We start from the raw sequence: 18,918 nt of genomic DNA, 5'->3' as shown, positions 1-18,918 counted from the left end.
AGTGCCCGGAGGAAACCCACGCAGACACAGAACTCTGTTGCCGATTCATGCAGCAAAATGCAATCAGAGGGCAATTGGCACTTTTGGCAGTGTTCCATTGACATGACAAATGATGACAGGCATTCCATTGCCATGGCATTGATGGCAGTATGGCAGATACTGTAATGCAATTAGGCTGGCTTTTCACAACATATGAATGCTGTAGAGGTGGCCAAAAGGTGTGATGCTGTCCTGTCGGAGGGAGAGAGGCTGGCAGAGAACGTGGTCATGAATCTGATGGAGCCATTTTTGGATGATGGGAGAAATGTCACGGACATAAGTCCCCGCCGCCTCCCGCTGTCCACCCCGCCTCTCCCACATGTCACCCACATGTCACCCACATGTGGGTGACATGTGGGTGACAGATGTGGGCGGGGCTGACAGCGGGAGGCGGCGGGGACTTAGCGTCCCGCACGGACCCGACAGAGCTCTGAGCTATATAGCTCAGAGCTCTCTTAGCATCTTTGTATTTGGGCTCCAAGGAGCCCCATTGGTCCTTAGCAGACCAATGGGGTTCCTTCTGATTTAAAGGAACCCCATTGGTCTGCTAAGGACCAATGGGGCTCCTTGGAGCCCAAATACAAAGATGCTTAGAGAGCTCTGAGCTATATAGCTCAGAGCTCTGTCGGGTGCGTGCGGGTGCGGCGGTGGCGGCGAGTGACGTCGGGTGCGGTGGTGTTACAAAGTAACAAAGTTGTTACATTGTAATAACTTTGTTACATTGTAACTGATTAGTATATTTCCGAGGATATTGCGTGGGAACTGGCTTTTAAAGGGACAGGTAAGTATTAATGGTTAATTAAGAATATTAAAGGACTTTTTTCGTGGTTATGTTTTTTGTTCAATTAAAATACTTTTTCTATGTGTTTGTGTGTTTATTTACTTTTAACTCTTAAAGGAAATGGGTAAGGGGTACTACAAGTACCTCTATACTCATTTCTCCTGGGAGGGGGGTGGGCATCTGGGGGACCCCTTTTTAAAGGGGACTCCCAGATGCCACCATGAACCCCTCCCCAGGAAATCGCGGCCTCCACCTCCACCGCCCATCGGAGGTGGAGAAGAGCCCCTTGTCCTTGGATTGGACAAGGGTTCGGAGGGGGAGGGGAAAGCTTGGCTGCCCCTCCCCTTCCGAGACCCCCCAATCCATGGACCATGCGGGCTGGTATAGTCAGGGTGCGGAGCCCCACGCGGCCGGTGCTCCGCATTCTGGCTATCCCAGTCTGCATGGGGGACAAGGGGTTAAAGAGGTCTGGGAGGGGGGACCCCACGTCGTTTTTTTTTAATATTTCCCACACTCAGAACGAAGTAAGTAAAACTCTTCCCACTTGGGGGAATCTATGATAATAAAACACTATTGTTACCTGTGCAAAAAAAACTGTCATTTTCTGCATTTAAAAGACATTTTCGCCCTTGAAACTTAAAAATCGATTTTCTCAAAAACTATAAGGTCTTTTTAAAAAAAAAAAATTTCCTCTTATTCCCACTGATCCCCTTAATATACCCTGTGAATTTGGTGTTTCTAAATTTTAAGCAGGCTTTGCTATTAACCGTTAAAGTCGGCGGGTTTTTAAATGTATATATTTTTCCTTTGAAACTTTAACATCGATTTTCTCAAAAACTAGAAGGTCTTTTTGAAAAAAATTTTTTTCCTCTTATTCCTTCTGATCTCCTTAATATATTCTCCAAATTTGAGGCTCTTAGCACTTAAGGGGGCTTTGCTATTAACCCTTAAAGAGAATCTGTACTCTGAAATTCTTACAATAAAAAGCATACCATTCTATTCATTATGTGCTCCTGGTCCCCTCTGTGCTGTTTCTGCCATTCTCTGCTGCAAACCTGGCTTGTAATTGCCAGTTTTAGGCAGTGTTTACAAACAAACTAACCAGCTTCTAATAGGCTCAGCTAAGCAGAGTGTGTTAGTCACACAGAGCCTGCAGGGGGTGTGTACAGCTTCTAGCTAATCACAAGCAGCCCTGCACATTCCAGTCTGACTGCCTCAGCCTGACTGTGCCGACTATAGAGAGAAGATTAGATCATATAACAGAGATAACACAGCTACTGTGCAATTAGGAAAAGCTGCAGTAAGCCAGACCACATTAGAAAAGGCATAGGAACTTATAGCATAGAAGAAATAAAGATAAACAATTTGTTACAGAGTCTCTTTAAAGTCGGCGGCTTTTTTATATTATACGGGAGCGTAATATTACGCGATTACGGCAGACTGTGTAATTTCAATGGGAGTTTACTGTCTTACGCGTAATTTGTTACGCGTAAAACGTAACCCACGGTCTACGCGTAATTAATTACGCGTAATACCGTAACCTTACACGTAACGCTTACGGTGCATTTGTAGTGAATTACGATGCGTAATTACGCTAATGCGTAATTTCGGCCCAGCACTGCTTTTAGCCATAGCCCGTGAACAAACATGCAGCGGATCAGGTGTTTCTGACATTGTCAGAACTGAAAGGTTAGCTTCATGCTTGTTTCTGACATTGTTTATACACTACTGCATCTTAATAGATCAGCAGGACTGTCAGGCAACTGGTATTGTATAAAAGGAGATAAATATAGCAGCCTCCATATATTTTTCACTTCAGTTGTCGTTTAAAGCGGGAGTGTCACCATAAAAATCAAATGTCAACAGCAACTGGTCTGAGTGTAATTAAGTGACAAAGATGCTAATCCTACTTTCAAAACTTTTTCTGCTGTTATGATTTGGAGTTATAACATACTTAAAGTGGACCCAAATTAAAAATACAAGATTTCAGAAATAAAATGTATTATCTAAATTATAATAATAAATAGCAGCCTTTTTTCAGCTGCATGATGACAAATATAAAATATTTTACATTTATTGGAGGAACCCCTCCCTTCCTTTCATATTGCCGAGACAGAATCCGGCAAACTGGTGGAGTAGATGGTGTCCAGCAATGGAGGAATTGCTAATGGCTGCCCCCAGTATAACCCTAGCTATGAAAAGAGAAGGGTGAAAAGCATGCACTGAAATGATCATAGGTTTGAAGGAGTGTTTATTTATTTTTGTATGTGTCAAAGTGGTGCAACTAAATATTTTTAATTAAAAAAATGTTTGGTTTGGGTCCACTTTAAGGAGCAATGGCCCTTTAGTAGTCAGTTCCAAACAGTTGCATGCTGGGGGTTCTTTTTATCTATAATATATTCCTCCTCTTCACTTTATTTCCCTGCCAGTTGCTTATCTGAAACATGATCCCCTGCTCACTTGTGTTTACAAGCAAGGCTGAGGTGACTCAGCGATTGGAGGAGAAAAGAAAAAAGTAAAGGGCAGAAATGACATCAGGAATTAGCCTAAACTGTGGGCAAAATACATGGCCCCCTCCAGGAACAGAATTCTCTTCATTTACTATATAACATTCACTGAAATCAAAACGTGGACAGTACAATACATGTGTTATGTGAGTAGATCAAGTATTTATCTACTTATACTGTATATGTGTTTTTTTCCACTGGCATAGTATGACCAATCCTACTGCTTTAAAGAGATTCTGTAATAATATTTTCATCCTTATTTCTTCTATCCTATAAGTTCCTATACCTGTTCTAATGTGCTCTGTCTAACTGCAGCCTTTCCTAATTGCACAGTGGCTGTATTATCTCTGTTATATCATCTAATCTTCTCTCCTCTGTCGGCTCTGTCGGGCTGAGGCAGTCAGGCTGGAATGTGCTGTGCAGCTTGTGATTGGATATAAGCTATACACACCCTCTCCAGGCCCCCTGCACACTCTGTATGACTCACACTCTGAGCCTATGACTTGCTATGTCTTTTGTTTGTAAACACTGGATAAAAATGGCAATTACAAGCCAGGATTGCAGCAGGGAGAGGCAGAAACAGCACAGAGGGGCCCAGGAGATCATAATAAATAGAATGGTATGCTTTTTATCGTGAGAATTTTAGAGTACAGATTCTCTTTAAACATTCCATTTAAAGCTTTTGTGCATTTTAAATTACATTATAACTTTCATCTGTTTACGCATCATAATCCGGTCTGTCCAATCAGATCGCATGTACAGTCAAAACTTTCAGCAGAAATGTTAACTTTCGTTCAAAGTTCCAAGAACAAACCTTTAAAAAGAAAGGGTTAAAAGGTTTCCTTACATTTACGCTAGTGATCCTTATTAGTGGGGTGCACTGCAGGGAGAAATTCAGGCTCCCTAGATATTTGTTTTATCTTAGGATATTTTTTTCTTTGTTTAGTATTTATATAGCACTGACATCTTCTGCAGTACTTTACGGTATACATAGTCATGTCACTGACTGTCCATAGAGGAGCTCACAATCCTTACTATAATCATAGTCTAATGTCCTACCATGTCATTTTTATTATTTATATGTATAGCACTGATAACTTCTGCAGCATTTTACAGAGTATATATTGATGTCACGGACTGTCCTCGAAGGAGCTCAGCTCACAATCTAATCTCTACCATAGTCATAGGTATAATGTCCTACCATAGTATTATTATGTATTTATATAGCACTGTCATCATCTGCAGCACTTTACAGAGTACATAGTCATGTCACTGACTGTCCTCAGAGGAGCTCACACTCTAATCCTATCATAGTCATAGCCTAGTGTCCTACCATATTATTATTATGTATTTATATAGCACTGACATCTTCTCATCACATTACAGAGTACATAGTCATGTCACTGACTGTCCTCAGAGAAGCTCACAATCTGACCTCTATCATATTTTTATAGTGCCCTTGTGAAGAAGATGTGATCTATGAACAGGGGCATTAGATGTGAATGATTCAATATTCTCTGGATAATGCAGTGTCATTGTCATATCCTGTCACTATATCAATAGAGAAAATACATGAATGAAATAAATGTATTATTAGAGTGACTCTGGCTGAGACAGTTCTGTCAATTTCTAAGCGTGGTAGCAGCATATAGTCCAATAACTTGCTTTAACCACTAGAGGGAGCAAGAACACTAGTAAACCACAAAGTTACCAAGTGCAGAGGACACGTAAAAAAAAAGGCGCCTGGAAAAAAGGGTGCAGGGGATTGCCGCTAGTGGAATATCAGTAAAATTACAGATAGTCTGCTACTTAAAGGAAACCTAAACTGAGAAGGATATGATTTTTTACTTTGAAAATAATACCAGTTGCCTGACTCTCCTGCTGATCCTGTGTCTCTAATACTTTTAGCCACAGCCCCTGAACAAGCATGCAGATCAGGTGCGCTGACTGAAGTCAGACTGGATTAGCTGCATGCTTGTTTCAGGTCTGTGATTCAACCACTACGGCAGGGAAAGAGACCAGCAGGAGAGTCAGGCAACTGGTATTGTTTAAAAGGAAACATCCATGTCCCTCTCCGTTTAGGTTCCCTTTAAATCCAATAGTAAAATATTGGTAATCTTTGCCAATATTTTACTATGTCACAAAACCCTCCCTCTACCGATGCCTAACCCTAAAACCACCCTCGACGGATGCCAAACCCTAAGGGCCCTTCACTGGCACATTGCGGTGCTCCAAATTGCCGCACTGCTACCACAGCCTAATGAAAATCTATGGGGAAGTTTATACTTCCCAAGTTGCGGTACGCAGTGCCAGAAGTGCCCGATTTAACGCTGGCACATGCCTACGTTACCGTGTGGTGAACTGCGTCAGCTTGGAAATCATGTTAGTCTATGGTGACGCAGGGTTCTGTAATCACACTGGCGTTGCGACATTGCGACTTCCGTGCACTTGTACATACCTGAAGCAGGAAGTGACAGCAAGCGCATGTCACTTCCTGCTTGGCCGAATGCCAGACAGGCTACACCGTGTACTAACACGTTCTTCCCTGAAGGCCTGTTTCTGGCAGTATGATGCTGTGCGGCGGACGTGACACACCGCATCGCTAACGCCAATTTACAGTGTGAAATTAGCCTAAGACCTCCCTCTACAGATACATAACCCTAAGATCTCCCTTAACCAATGTCTAACACTAAGACTTCGCTCTACCGATGCCCAACACTTAAAGGGTACCCGAGGCGAGAGGATATGGAGGCTGCCATATTTATTTCCTTGAAGCAATGTCAGTTGCTTGGCAGCCCTGTTGATCTTCTGGCATAAGTAGTGTCCAAGACAAAACCCTGGAACAAGCATATGGCTAATCCATTAAAACCTGAGTCATCTGAGTCAGAGTAACAAATCTGCATATGCTCATTCTGGGTCTATGGCTAAAAGTATTAGAGACACAGGATCAGGAGGACTGCCAGGCAACTGGTATTGCTTAAAGTGAACCTCCAGACTAAAAATCTACTCAGCAGCACTGAAAAGGCTTGGAGTTTCTTTAACTGTTTCACAGCATCAGAACTTTGTTTTTCCTACCCAAGCCTCATTTTTAGCAGCACAGAAGAAAACTGCATGGGCTTTTTTCCCCTGATGCTGTGCAAAGCATGATGGGATTTCTGATAATGTTGTTCTCGTTCTGCTGTTTTGGTGTTACTTTTATTTTATATTTATTTATTTTTTTAATTCTGAATTTGAGATTTGAAGCCTAGCACGCGCGGCTGGGAGGGATGATCAGGACACTGGACATTGGAACTGTGTCTCATGCTCCCTGTCACCTCCTTTCAAGCAAAAAGATGGCTGCCCCCATGAAATCACAAACTTTTGCCTGTTCTTTTAAAACAGGGTGGGTAAGAGATTATACTACCTATCTATTTTAATTAACATAACTAATGTAGCTTAACCACTTCGGTACCATCAGCCTCTGCCCCCTTAAGGACCAGAGGCTGCTGGTACGCTAAAACGCCGCATACCGATGAATTGCCGCAATAATCCGTCGCTCCCACCGGTCACGCCGCTCTGTCCCTGCCGCAGGCTGCTCTCTCTGCCGTCTCTATGACGGAAGAGCGCTGTGCGCCGGTCAGGAGCCGCTTTCATTGGCTCCTGACCCTGTCAATGGGATTGGCTTACAGTAATGACAGGGCCAGGAGCCAATGAAAACGGCACCTGCCCAGCTTACAGTGCTCTGCCGTCATAGAGGCGGCAGGGCAGCACATTGCGGCAGGGGCAGAGCGGCGGGAACATGCGGGGGCGCGCAGTGAATGGGACGTAGAGCTTACGTCCGGTCAGAACTGCAGCGCCACCCGCCCAACGTAGATGTGTACTGCGTTGGTCCCTAAGAAGTTAAGGACAGTGTGTTTGTTTAGGCTGAAGTTCCCGTTTAAGAGGAAATAAATATGGCAGCCTCCATTTTTCTCTCACCTCTGGTTCCCTTTACTCCTCTACTACTACTTACTGAACAGGCAGAGCCGAGATTTGAACCCTGGTCTCCTGTGTCAGAGGCAGAGCCCTTAACCATTACACCTTACAGCCACCACCTACCTACCTAACCCCCTCCTAACCTGAACCTATCCCAACCTTAAAGTTATTTAAATGTAAAGAAGTTAAATTTGGGCGCACTGGAGTGCCTGATAAATGCATATGCGCTGAGGCATGCCGCTTTGCAAAATGTGATCGCCCACTATGCAGTGCTGCAGTTTGCATATCAGCAATGTCTCGGCATCCGCAATCTTCTTTGCCGCAAATCAAGCCCATTATCAAAGCCACAATTTCGGGGAAAGAAGCTAAATTTCGGTGACTGAAGGCGCACAATGCGAGCCCCAAGCAATGCCAATGCCAGAATTCCCTTCTTTATAATATGCTCAGTAGAAGAAAAACTTCAAGTTTACATTTCCAAAATTAACTTAGAAAATAATTTGTACATGAAAGCATGGAGCCAGGAAACCCATTCCAGATCAGCTAATTCAGTAAAAGTATAGAAGCTTACTTTATCATCCTTTGCATACATCAACAGACACACAAGATCAGAGATTGCAGTAGGTCCTGACAGCCGTTTCGCAGGTCCCATGCTTCATCAGAGGACACAAAACACTTGGCCTCTGACAAAGTGGCTGGATCTGCGAAACGGCTGTCAGGTCATACTGCATACTCTGTTTTTGTATTAATACAAAGGATGCAAAATAAAAAAGGTGTTTTAAGAATTGCCCTTGTATTGGAGCCCAAATGCTTGCTTTGCATCTGTACCTTTACTGAAGGTATAGATGCAAAGTTCTGTTGAACGTGGAGTACAATTCCTAACACCTGTAAACCCTTTGCCTCTGCCAGTCTATATTTAGTGATAGCTGAGGATCTTTCCATAGTTCTGAACACTGCTAATACTGTACAGGAAACATTGTAACCACACCACAGATACAAAGTCATTGACACACTCAGAACAATTTTTACAGTATAACTAAGTGTACTCAATGCTGTACTGTAATTAGACCACTAGGGGGTGATGTTTCCCAGCTTTTAGTGATAAATTTCCTCTACAGAGCATCAGTGAGATGATATTTTTCCATGTTGACATAGATTTGGGTGCAGATTAAAATTGGCCCAATCAAGCTTGTTTACACCTGCATATTACTGGTCAAGTTACAGCCTGAATACTCTAAATGCCACCAAATATGCATCAACTCATTAAATAAACCCATCATTAATCATCACTAAATTGCACTTAAAGGACACCTGAACTGAGAAGTATATGGAGGCTGCCATATGCATTTCCTTTTAAAACAATACCAGTTACCTGGACGTCCTGCTGTGCTCTTTGGCTGCAGTAGTGCCTGAATCACAAACCTGAAACAAACATGCAGCTAATCCAGTGAGACTTCAGGCAGCGCACCTGATCTGCATGCTTGTTCAGAGTCAATGGCTAAAAGTATTACAAACAAAGGCTCAGCAGGCCAACCAGGAAATATGCATTTTTAAAAAGGAAACAAATAGGTTAGCCTTCATATCCCTCTTCCTTCAGATGTGCTTTAAAGGAGTCTGTACAGTAGGCGGAAGAGAAAAATTGAAGGTTTTAGATGAAAACATAATATGCACATTATTATGCACATTGTCTGGCTGTCCTGCTGATCCTCTGCCTGTAATACTTTAAGCCATAGACCCGGAACAAGCATACAGCAGATCAGGTGTGTAACAAATCTGATAAAATTAGCTGTATTCTTGTTTCAGGTGTGAAATTTAGGCCCTACCGAACAGTATGATAGTTTGATTAGCAGGACTGCCAGGTAACTGGTATTGCTTAAAGGAAACAAATATGGCAGCTTCCAAAGGTCTCACACCTCGGGCTCCTTCTAATACTTTGTTTATTTTGCTGACCATACATGGAGAGATATTAATAGAACCAGTATGTTCAATCACAGAAAAAAAAACATTGCAAAGGAATTAAAAAAAATATCCAAAATTGATACGTGGGATGGAAGGTCTCACTTACCAAGAAAGGTTAGATAAACTGGGTTTATTTAGTCTAGAGAAAAGACGCCTTAGAGGGGATCTAATTAACATGTATAAATACATCAGAGGGCAATATAATACCTTGGCGGATGAGCTTTTTGTCCCTAGGCCTTCTCAAAGGACTAGAGGACATGATCTGCGCATGGAGGAAAACGTTTCAGCCATTTATTTAGGAAAGGGTTCTTTACAGTAAGAGTGATTAAGAGGTGGAATGCATTGCCACAGGAAGTAGTTATGGCAAACTCTATACCTGCATTTAAAGGGGGCTTAGATGCTTTCCTTGCGTTGAAAGACATCCATGGCTACAATTACTAAGTTATGCCCAGTGGTGTTGATCCAGGGAATTTATCTGATTGCCATCTGGAGTCGGGAAGGAATTTTTCCCTTTAGGGGCTAATTGGACCATGCCTTGTAAGGGTTTTTCGCCTTCCTCTGGATCAACAGGGATATGTGAGGGAGCAGGCTGGAGTTGTACTTTGTTATCTGGTTGAACTCGATGGACGTATGTCTTTTTTCAACCCAAATAACTGTGTAACTATGTAACATACAAAGGGGTTTTTGTTTTTTCTAGAAATCATTTATTTTATAGAATGAGTGTATTGAATTTCCACCTTATGCTGGGAATACACGGTTCGATTTTTAGGTTATTAGATGGTTCGATAGAAAATTTACGGCGTGTCCGATCTCCCTTTCGATCCTTGCGCCGCTCTATTTCTGATAGAAGTGAATGGAAAAAGATACAAAAAAAACAAGCGGAAGATAAAAGAATCGACTGCAGAATCGAGAGAGAGAGGAGAAACGCACGGTAGAATCTAACCGTGTATTCCCAGCATAGTCCCTGTTTATGCATTTATAAAACAAATTATACAAATGTTGCAGTGTTTGTAAAATTAAAAAAAGAAAAATGTCTACTGTACCAGTTTATAGATCCTACATGAATGCCAGATGCCTGATCACTCTTTATCATGTGAAACACTCCCTCTTTAGTCACATGGGCATACGGGGGAAAATCCTGGAAGGTGTGAAGGCATGGCCAGGCCCAGATTCACATCACAGGAGCCTATAGGCACAGATGTCCTGGCACCCTAGACTTCACCCTCCATGAACCAGAACTGCACTGCAAGTGTGCTAGCTGTCCCTTCTCTCTTACTACCCTTGACCGTCATAGGCAGCTACAGATGCCCCTTAGTGTTAGGTAAGCAGAAGAACCCTCAATATTAAATAGCTAGAGCTGCCCCCAAGTATTAGGCAGCTAGAGGATCCTCAGAATTAGGTAGCTACAGGTGCCCCTGAGTGAAAGAAGATCTGGTCAGTGGAATACCAGGACCCGGGGGAGTAACCATTCATTTATGCTCTGCTCGGGATTTTGCATAGGGAAGGAGAGGGAGGCACTTAGGGAGGGGAGTAAGCCGCCTTTCCATCATCAGGCACCTGTAGGCACATGCCTACAGTGCCTTGTGGTAAACCCGGCCCTGGGCATGGCTTCAGACTGGCTGGGGAGGGATGAGGTGAGCAGGCAGCTGGAGGTCACAAAGGAGGACATGAAGATCTAAGTAAGGGTGCAGCAGGGTTTTTTGTTTTTTTTTTTCCTCTTTTGCAAACAGTAACTTTATTTTCAAATCATTTTCTATGCTGCCGCTATCTGTAGTTAATATGAACAGACTCTTCTCCTCCGCTAATTCCCAGTCCCTGTAGAAGTGAGGCTGTATTAAGAGGACAACTGTCACACAAAATTGTACAATCTTGAAATACATACGTATAAAATGTACAATTCTTCCAAAGTAAATTGCAGTATTAGAGATGAGCGTAATGACCTAATTACGATTTTGCGAAATTTCGCGTAATTAGTGTAATTACGATTATGGCCGTAAGTACATAATCGTAATGAAGAAGGATTTCGCGAAATTTCGCGTAAGCGTAATTTTCGCGTAATTTTCGCATTACAGTCGTATCATGCCGTAATTTCGCATTAAACGCTACCGTAATTTCGCGTTAAACCGTAACGCTCCGTATAATATAAAAAAGCCGCCGACTTTAAGGGTTAATAGCAAAGCCCCCCTAAATGCTAAGAGCCTCAAATTTGGAGAATATATTAAGGAGATCAGGAGGAATAAGAGGAAAAAAAATTTTTTCAAAAAGACCTTATAGTTTTTGAGAAAATCGATGTTAAAGTTTCAAAGGAAAAATGTAAACATTTAAAAACCCGCCGACTTTAACGGTTAATAGCAAAGCCTGCTTAAAGTTTAGGAACACCAAATTCCCAGGGTATATTAAGGGGATCAGTGGGAATAAGAGGGAAAAAAAAATTTTCAAAAAGACCTTATAGTTTTTGAGAAAATCGATTTTTAAGTTTCAAGGGCGAAAATGTCTTTTAAATGCGGAAAATGTCAGTTTTTTTTGCACAGGTAACAATAGTGTATTATTTTCATAGATTCCCCCAAGTGGGAAGAGTTTTACTTACTTCGTTCTGAGTGTGGGAAATATAAAAAAAAAACGACGTGGGGTCCCCCCTCCCAGACCTCTTTAACCCCTTGTCCCCCATGCAGGCTGGGATAGCCAGAATGCGGAGCACCGGCCGCGTGGGGCTCCGCACCCTGACTATACCAGCCCGCATGGTCCATGGATTGGGGGGTCTCAGAAGGGGAGGGGCAGCCAAGCTTTCCCCTCCCCCTCCGAGCCCTTGTCCAATCCAAGGACAAGGGGCTCTTCTCCACCTCCGATGGGCGGTGGAGGTGGAGGCCGCGATTTCCTGGGTGGGGGGTTCATGGTGGAATCTGGGAGTCCCCTTTAAAAAGGGGTCCCCCAGATGCCCACCCCCCTCCCAGGAGAAATGAGTATAGAGGTACTTGTAGTACCCCTTACCCATTTCCTTTAAGAGTTAAAAGTAAATAAACACACAAACACATAGAAAAAGTATTTTAATTGAACAAAAAACATAACCACGAAAAAAGTCCTTTAATATTCTTAATTAACCATTAATACTTACCTGTCCCTTTAAATAAATGATCCCACGCAATATCCTCGGAAATGTTCTATCAGTTACAATGTAACAAAGTTATTATGTAACAATTTTGTTACATTGTAACTACGCCGCACCCGACGCCACTCGCCGCTCAGCCGCCGCATACGCGTCCGTGCAGGACGCTAAGTCCCCGCAGCTCCCGCTGTCCACCCCGCCCACATCTGTCACCCACATGTCACCCACATGTGGGTGACATGTGGGTGACATGTGGGAGAGGCGGGGAGGGCAGCGGAGCCGGCGGGGACTTAGCGTCCTGCACGGACCCGACAGAGCTCTGAGCTATATAGCTCAGAGCTCTGAGAAGCATCTTTGTATTTGGGCTCCAAGGAGCCCCATTGGTCCTTAGCAGACCAATGGGGTTCCTTCAAATCAGAAGGAACCCCATTGGTCTGCTAAGGACCAATGGGGCTCCTTGGAGCCCAAATACAAAGATGCTTTTGAGAGCTCTGAGCTATATAGCTCAGAGCTCGGGTCCTGCAGCGCAGACGCGGTGGCGGCGGCGGCGGTGAGTGACGTCGGGTGCGGCGTAGTTACAATGTAACAAAGTTGTTATATTGTAATAACTTTGTTACATTGTAACTGATAGAACATTTCCGAGGATATTGCGTGGGATCATTTATTTAAAGGGACAGGTAAGTATTAATGGTTAATTAAGAATATTAAAGGACTTTTTTCGTGGTTATGTTTTTTGTTCAATTAAAATACTTTTTCTATGTGTTTGTGTGTTTATTTACTTTTAACTCTTAAAGGAAATGGGTAAGGGGTACTACAAGTACCTCTATACTCATTTCTCCTGGGAGGGGGGTGGGCATCTGGGGGACCCCTTTTTAAAGGGGACTCCCAGATTCCACCATGAACCCCCCACCCAGGAAATCGCGGCCTCCACCTCCACCGCCCATCGGAGGTGGAGAAGAGCCCCTTGTCCTTGGATTGGACAAGGGCTCGGAGGGGGAGGGGAAAGCTTGGCTGCCCCTCCCCTTCCGAGACCCCCCAATCCATGGACCATGCGGGCTGGTATAGTCAGGGTGCGGAGCCCCACGCGGCCGGTGCTCCGCATTCTGGCTATCCCAGCCTGCATGGGGGACAAGGGGTTAAAGAGGTCTGGGAGGGGGGACCCCACGTCGTTTTTTTTTTATATTTCCCACACTCAGAACGAAGTAAGTAAAACTCTTCCCACTTGGGGGAATCTATGAAAATAATACACTATTGTTACCTGTGCAAAAAAAACTGACATTTTCCGCATTTAAAAGACATTTTCGCCCTTGAAACTTAAAAATCGATTTTCTCAAAAACTATAAGGTCTTTTTGAAAAAAATTTTTTTCCTCTTATTCCCACTGATCCCCTTAATATACCCTGGGAATTTGGTGTTCCTAAACTTTAAGCAGGCTTTGCTATTAACCGTTAAAGTCGGCGGGTTTTTAAATGTTTACATTTTTCCTTTGAAACTTTAACATCGATTTTCTCAAAAACTATAAGGTCTTTTTGAAAAAAAATGTTTTCCTCTTATTCCTCCTGATCTCCTTAATATAGTCTCCAAATTTGAGGCTCTTAGCATTTAAGGGGGCTTTGCTATTAACCCTTAAAGTCGGCGGCTTTTTTATATTATACGGAGCGTTACGGTTTAACGCGAAATTACGGTAGCGTTTAATGCGAAATTACGGCATGAACGAAACGCGAAATTTCGCGTTGAAAATTACGCTTACGGTATTTTCAATTACGATTTTAATGGCAATTTCGCTACGCTAATTTCGCATCGTAATCGCAAATTTCGCATGCGTAATTATAGTAATGCGAAATTACGAAAATTTCAGCTCAACTCTATGCAGTATAGGTTTACTTTTTCCTATGCTGCTTTCCCTTACAGTAGGTAGTTAAAGTGAACCTAAAGCCGGTAAAAAAAAATGAGATTAACTCACCTGGGGCCTCCCTCAGCCCCCTGCAGCCGATCGGTGCCCTCGCAGCTCCGCTCCGATGTCCCAGGACCCGCCGGCGAGCACTTCCGGTTTCAGCACTTCCGGCCAGGAGGCCGCAATAGCAGCATAGGGGGCGATATACAGGCTGGGAACGCGAACAATCACTCGCGTTCCCATGCCTGTCGGCCGGTGACGGCGAGTGACGGCGAAACCGGAAGTGCTCGCCGGCGGGTCCTGGGACATCGGAGCGGAGCTGCGAGGGCACCGATCGGCTGCAGGGGGCTGAGGGAGGCCCCAGGTGAGTTAATCTCATTTTTTTTTACCGGCTTTAGGTTCACTTTAAAGGGGAATTGAAGAGAGAGGTATATGGAGGCTGTCATGTTCATTTCCTTTTAGACAATACCAGTTGCCTGGCAGCCCTGCTGATCCTCTGCCTCTAATACTATTAGCCATAGCCCCTGAACAAGCATGCAGTAGATCAGGTGTTTCAGTGGTTCAGACTTATAAGTCTGATCTGACAAGACTAGCTGCATGCTTGTTTCTGGTTTTAATCAGATACTACTGCAGAGAAATAGACCAGCAGGGCTGCCAGGCAACTGGTATTGATTAAAAGGAAATAAACATGACAGCCTCCATATACCTCTCTCTTCAGTTCCCCTTTAAAGATATGACAGCTTTTGGACTTGTCCATCTTCTCATGGGGGAGTCTCAATTATTTCTTTATTTACAAAAGTACTTTCTGAAGTACAACTACAAAATTAGTGTGCAAATAAATATGGAGGCTGTCTGGATTATTTGTATAGACTATTTGTTTTACAAGGAATGTCTTTATAAGGTAATACTGAGAATCTCCCACTGTGGAGATGGACTAGTCCAAAACCTGTCAGGGCTGTTGGCTTTTTACTATCTACTGCAAGTGACAGCAGCATAACAAAAAAGTAATTGATAGTGCATTTTAGTCTGTGAGAAATGTACATTTCACATGCATGTATTTTACTTTTTTGTATGATAGTGGTCCTTTAGGCTACTTACACACCAAGACGTTGCGTTTTAGGGGACGTTGTGGTCGCATAACGTGCCCCTAACGCAACGTATGGTAGTGTTGAAGTTGGACGTCAGATTGAGCTGCGCTATGCAGCTCTCAAAGCAGCCCCTCCAGGTTACTGATGGGAAGTCCAGATCTTTTTAAGGATTCGGATCATTTGAATCGGATCATTGAAAAGATCCGGGTCTTTGAACCGAATCATTTGAATCATTTTACTAGGGAAGCAGACTGGGTGAAATGACTAGCAGGACAGGACTTTCTCTGCACTGTACATTCTGTATGTTCCTGTTTCTTCCAGACAGACATCCACTGTGAACCGAATCTTTCATTGTGATGATCCGGATGATTCGACTCACAAAAAAGATCCGGATGAAATGAACGATTCGTTCATGATCCGGTCAACACTACAGTCCCACCAGGGGTCTCTGCAGTGCAGTGAATATTAATTAGCCATGTGGCTGGCTGCTGAGGAGGAGGGAAGACCTCCTCCTCCAACATTACTAAGCATGTGCAAGCAGTCTAACTAACGTACAGCATGCAGCACTTTGTTTAAACGTGCTGCGTTACAATGTAAGGCAACGTGTGCACTGTGAACAAGCATATTGATTTTACACTGCTGTGAGTTGGGCTGCGCTACTGGCTGCTGTAACGTGGGACTTTAACGTCCCACTGTGAAACCAGCCTTAAAGCGGACCCAAACCAAACATCTTTTTAATTAAAAATATTTAGTTGCACCACTCTGACACATACAAAGATAAATAAACACTCCTTCAAACCTATGATCATTTCAGTGCATGCTTTTCACCCTTCTCATTTCATAGCTAGGGTTATACTGGGGGCAGCCATTAGCAATTCCTATTGCCGGACACCATCTACTCCACCAGTTTGCCAGAAAAATCCCGGCAATTTGAAAGGAAGGGAGGGGTTCCTCCAATAAATGCAAAATATTTTATATTTGTCATCATGCAGCTGAAAAAAGGCTGCTATTTATTATTATAATTTAGAAAATAGATTTCATTTCTGAAATCTTGTATTTTTAATTTGGGTCCACTTTAATGGAGGGTGGTTGGACATGAGTACCTGTAGAAGTTGTTGTTGAACTTGTTGTAGGAGGACAGGGTGATCAGACCTCCCCAGGCTGCGGACAGAGAGAAGAAGATCTGGGTGGCGGCATCCTTCCACACCTGCAAATGATCACACACCAAGTTATTGCAGCAGACATTAACTGACTAGTTAAACATCAGCTTGAAGATAAAGCTGGCTTCTAGTGGATTATGTATTTGGGTGGTTAAAGTTATACTTAACCTTCCTGGTGGTAACCCATTACGTAGTTCGGGGTAAGCCACGCAGGAGGCTTTCTCAGGCCCTGCTGGGCCGATCTGCGTAATTTTTTTTTGCTGAACGCAGCCAGCACTTTGCTAGCTGCGTCAGCACACCGATCGCCGCCGCCCTGCGCCGATTCGCCACTATCCGCGCCGCCGAGGGCCCCCCCCCCCTAGACCCCTGCGCTGCCTGGCCTATCAGCGCCAGGCAGCGCTAAGGGGTGGATCGGGTCTCCCTTAGACGTCACGACGTCCATGACGTCGGTGACGTCATCCCGCCCCGTCGCCATGGTGACGGGGAAGCCCTCCATGAAATCCCGTTCTTTGAACGGGATTTCCTGATCGCCTATCGCCGGAGGCGATCGGAGGGGCTGGGGGGATGCCGCTGAGCAGCAGCTATCATGTAGCGAGCCCTAGGCTCGCTACATGATTTAAAAAAAAAAACGGCAGCGCTGCCCCCTGGCGGTTTTTAATAGACCGCCAGGAGGGTTAAAGGGAACCTGAACTGAGTAAAATTATTTAAAATTAACACATGAGGTAACTTCAAATGAACATTATATAGTTACCTTGTCATCAGTTCCTCTCAACATTTTGTCAGAACTGAAATATATCAGTTGCTGTCAGTTATATATCAGTTGCTGTCAGTTATAGCTGAGAGGACAACTGATGTGCCAGGTAATGTCCATGTTTCCCTATGGCTCAAGTGGGCGATGTTACAGTTTAACAGTGTGCTGACCAGAAAGCTGTTATGGGGTAATGGCCACTTTCAAAAACGAGGACGGAGAATTCCCTTGATTACAGTGGACAAATGGAACATAGGAGAGGAGAAAGAGATTGAGGAGTAAGTATGACTTGTGTATGTTTATTTTGACTTTTAATTTTCAGTTCAGGTTTTCTTTAAAGTGAACCTAAGCTGGCAGAGGCAGAGGATCAGCAGGGCAGCCAGGCAATCTGTAATGCTTAAAAGTAAATAAATATGGCAGCCTCCATATACCTCTCAGTTCAGTTTCCCTTTAAAACATGATCCCATCTCTGACAATGTAAATAAGATGCAATATAAGCAAGAAAATCCCATGGAAACCCCCCCAGGTAGGAGCAGTGCTGACACTATGGCCAGTAAAGTAAATATTGCAATAAGAAGCATTTTTCACTTGGTGTTACATATTGGAGACGTGTTTTCTGTCCAGGGATTTCTGAGTACCTCTGTCCCCTCCATCCCCTGGCTCTCCAGGAAGCCCGGGTGGCCGCAGCAAGCCGAGCGATCGATGCCGCAATTTAGAAGTAGATTATAGCCGCATTCTGGAATCGCTGAGCGCGCCGGTAATATAAGGGGAGGTCAGCCGCTGAAATCCTGACATATTTCATCAGACAAACCCCCTCCAGCTCGTGACATTATACTCCAAACCACACCGGACCAAGCTATGGAAAGACTTGTATTTACTGGAGGAAAATTCCGAGTACCATTCTATTTTCAAGCTTCCTACCTAAGTGACTTCTTCATATTCTTTCCACAAAGGCTCTCTCTTTAGTTACAGTAGTTACCAACATGAGCAGGAGCGTAAGTAGAAATCACTGGGCCCCCCTGAAAAACTTTGGATGGGGCCCCCTCTCTACTTGCCCTTAGTTATTATTCTCTTAGGACGGGGATTCCAGTGGCTTCTGGGTTCCCTTGCATAGTCTATTGTTACGCCCCTGAACATGAGTAACAAAGGCTCTACTCCGTGTGTCTTTTAAAGTCATCAGCCTCAACACCAACCACTTCCTGCAGCACGGACCTTAGCAGAGGAAGGTGTCATTTTCACACGCAGCTCTGTCTATGCCCCGCCTCCCTCTGACTAGAATGCCCTTTAGAGGGTGCTGAAGTCACGAGGATGCTTGGACGGGATATATAGTCTGTGAAACGAGATGTGAGTTCCTTATCTGCCTCTTATCTGCATTTTTGGGGGAGAGGGTCCATTACAAGACCTCCAAGAGGCCCACCGTGAACCCCCATATAACCACTGTTGGGCCATTCATGGCTATGGGCCCCATAGCACTGCCATAGCTGATATGGTGATCCCTACACCACTGCTGAGAAGACATGTTGTGAAGGTGGAGTTGGAGTGTTTAGAAGGAGCAGAGTGGCGCAGTGCAGCAGTAGCAGAGCAGGAAGTGGCAGGGAAGACACATGAAGGTGGAGTTGGAGTGTTTAGCAGGGGCAGAGTAGAGAAGTGCAGCAGTAGCAGAGCTAGAGGTGGCTAGGAAGACATATA

At 44.0% G+C, this 18,918-nt stretch overlaps 1 protein-coding gene across 1 annotated transcript in view; it reads right to left on the bottom strand.

Annotated features, from left to right (window-relative positions):
• SLC6A5 (solute carrier family 6 member 5) overlaps window positions 1–18,918 on the bottom strand; it is a 168,860-nt gene that overhangs the window by 34,052 nt on the left and 115,890 nt on the right. The window contains exon 9 of the mRNA XM_068259883.1: window positions 16,425–16,528. Coding sequence (XP_068115984.1) covers window positions 16,425–16,528 — 104 coding nt within the window. The remainder of the gene's footprint in view (window positions 1–16,424; window positions 16,529–18,918) is intronic.

The sequence above is a fragment of the Hyperolius riggenbachi genome, chromosome 11 (genome assembly GCF_040937935.1).
Source record: "Hyperolius riggenbachi isolate aHypRig1 chromosome 11, aHypRig1.pri, whole genome shotgun sequence".
NCBI lineage: Eukaryota > Metazoa > Chordata > Amphibia > Anura > Hyperoliidae > Hyperolius > Hyperolius riggenbachi.
Note: the sequence above shows the minus strand (reverse complement) of the source record. Positions and strands in the feature narration are given on the sequence as shown.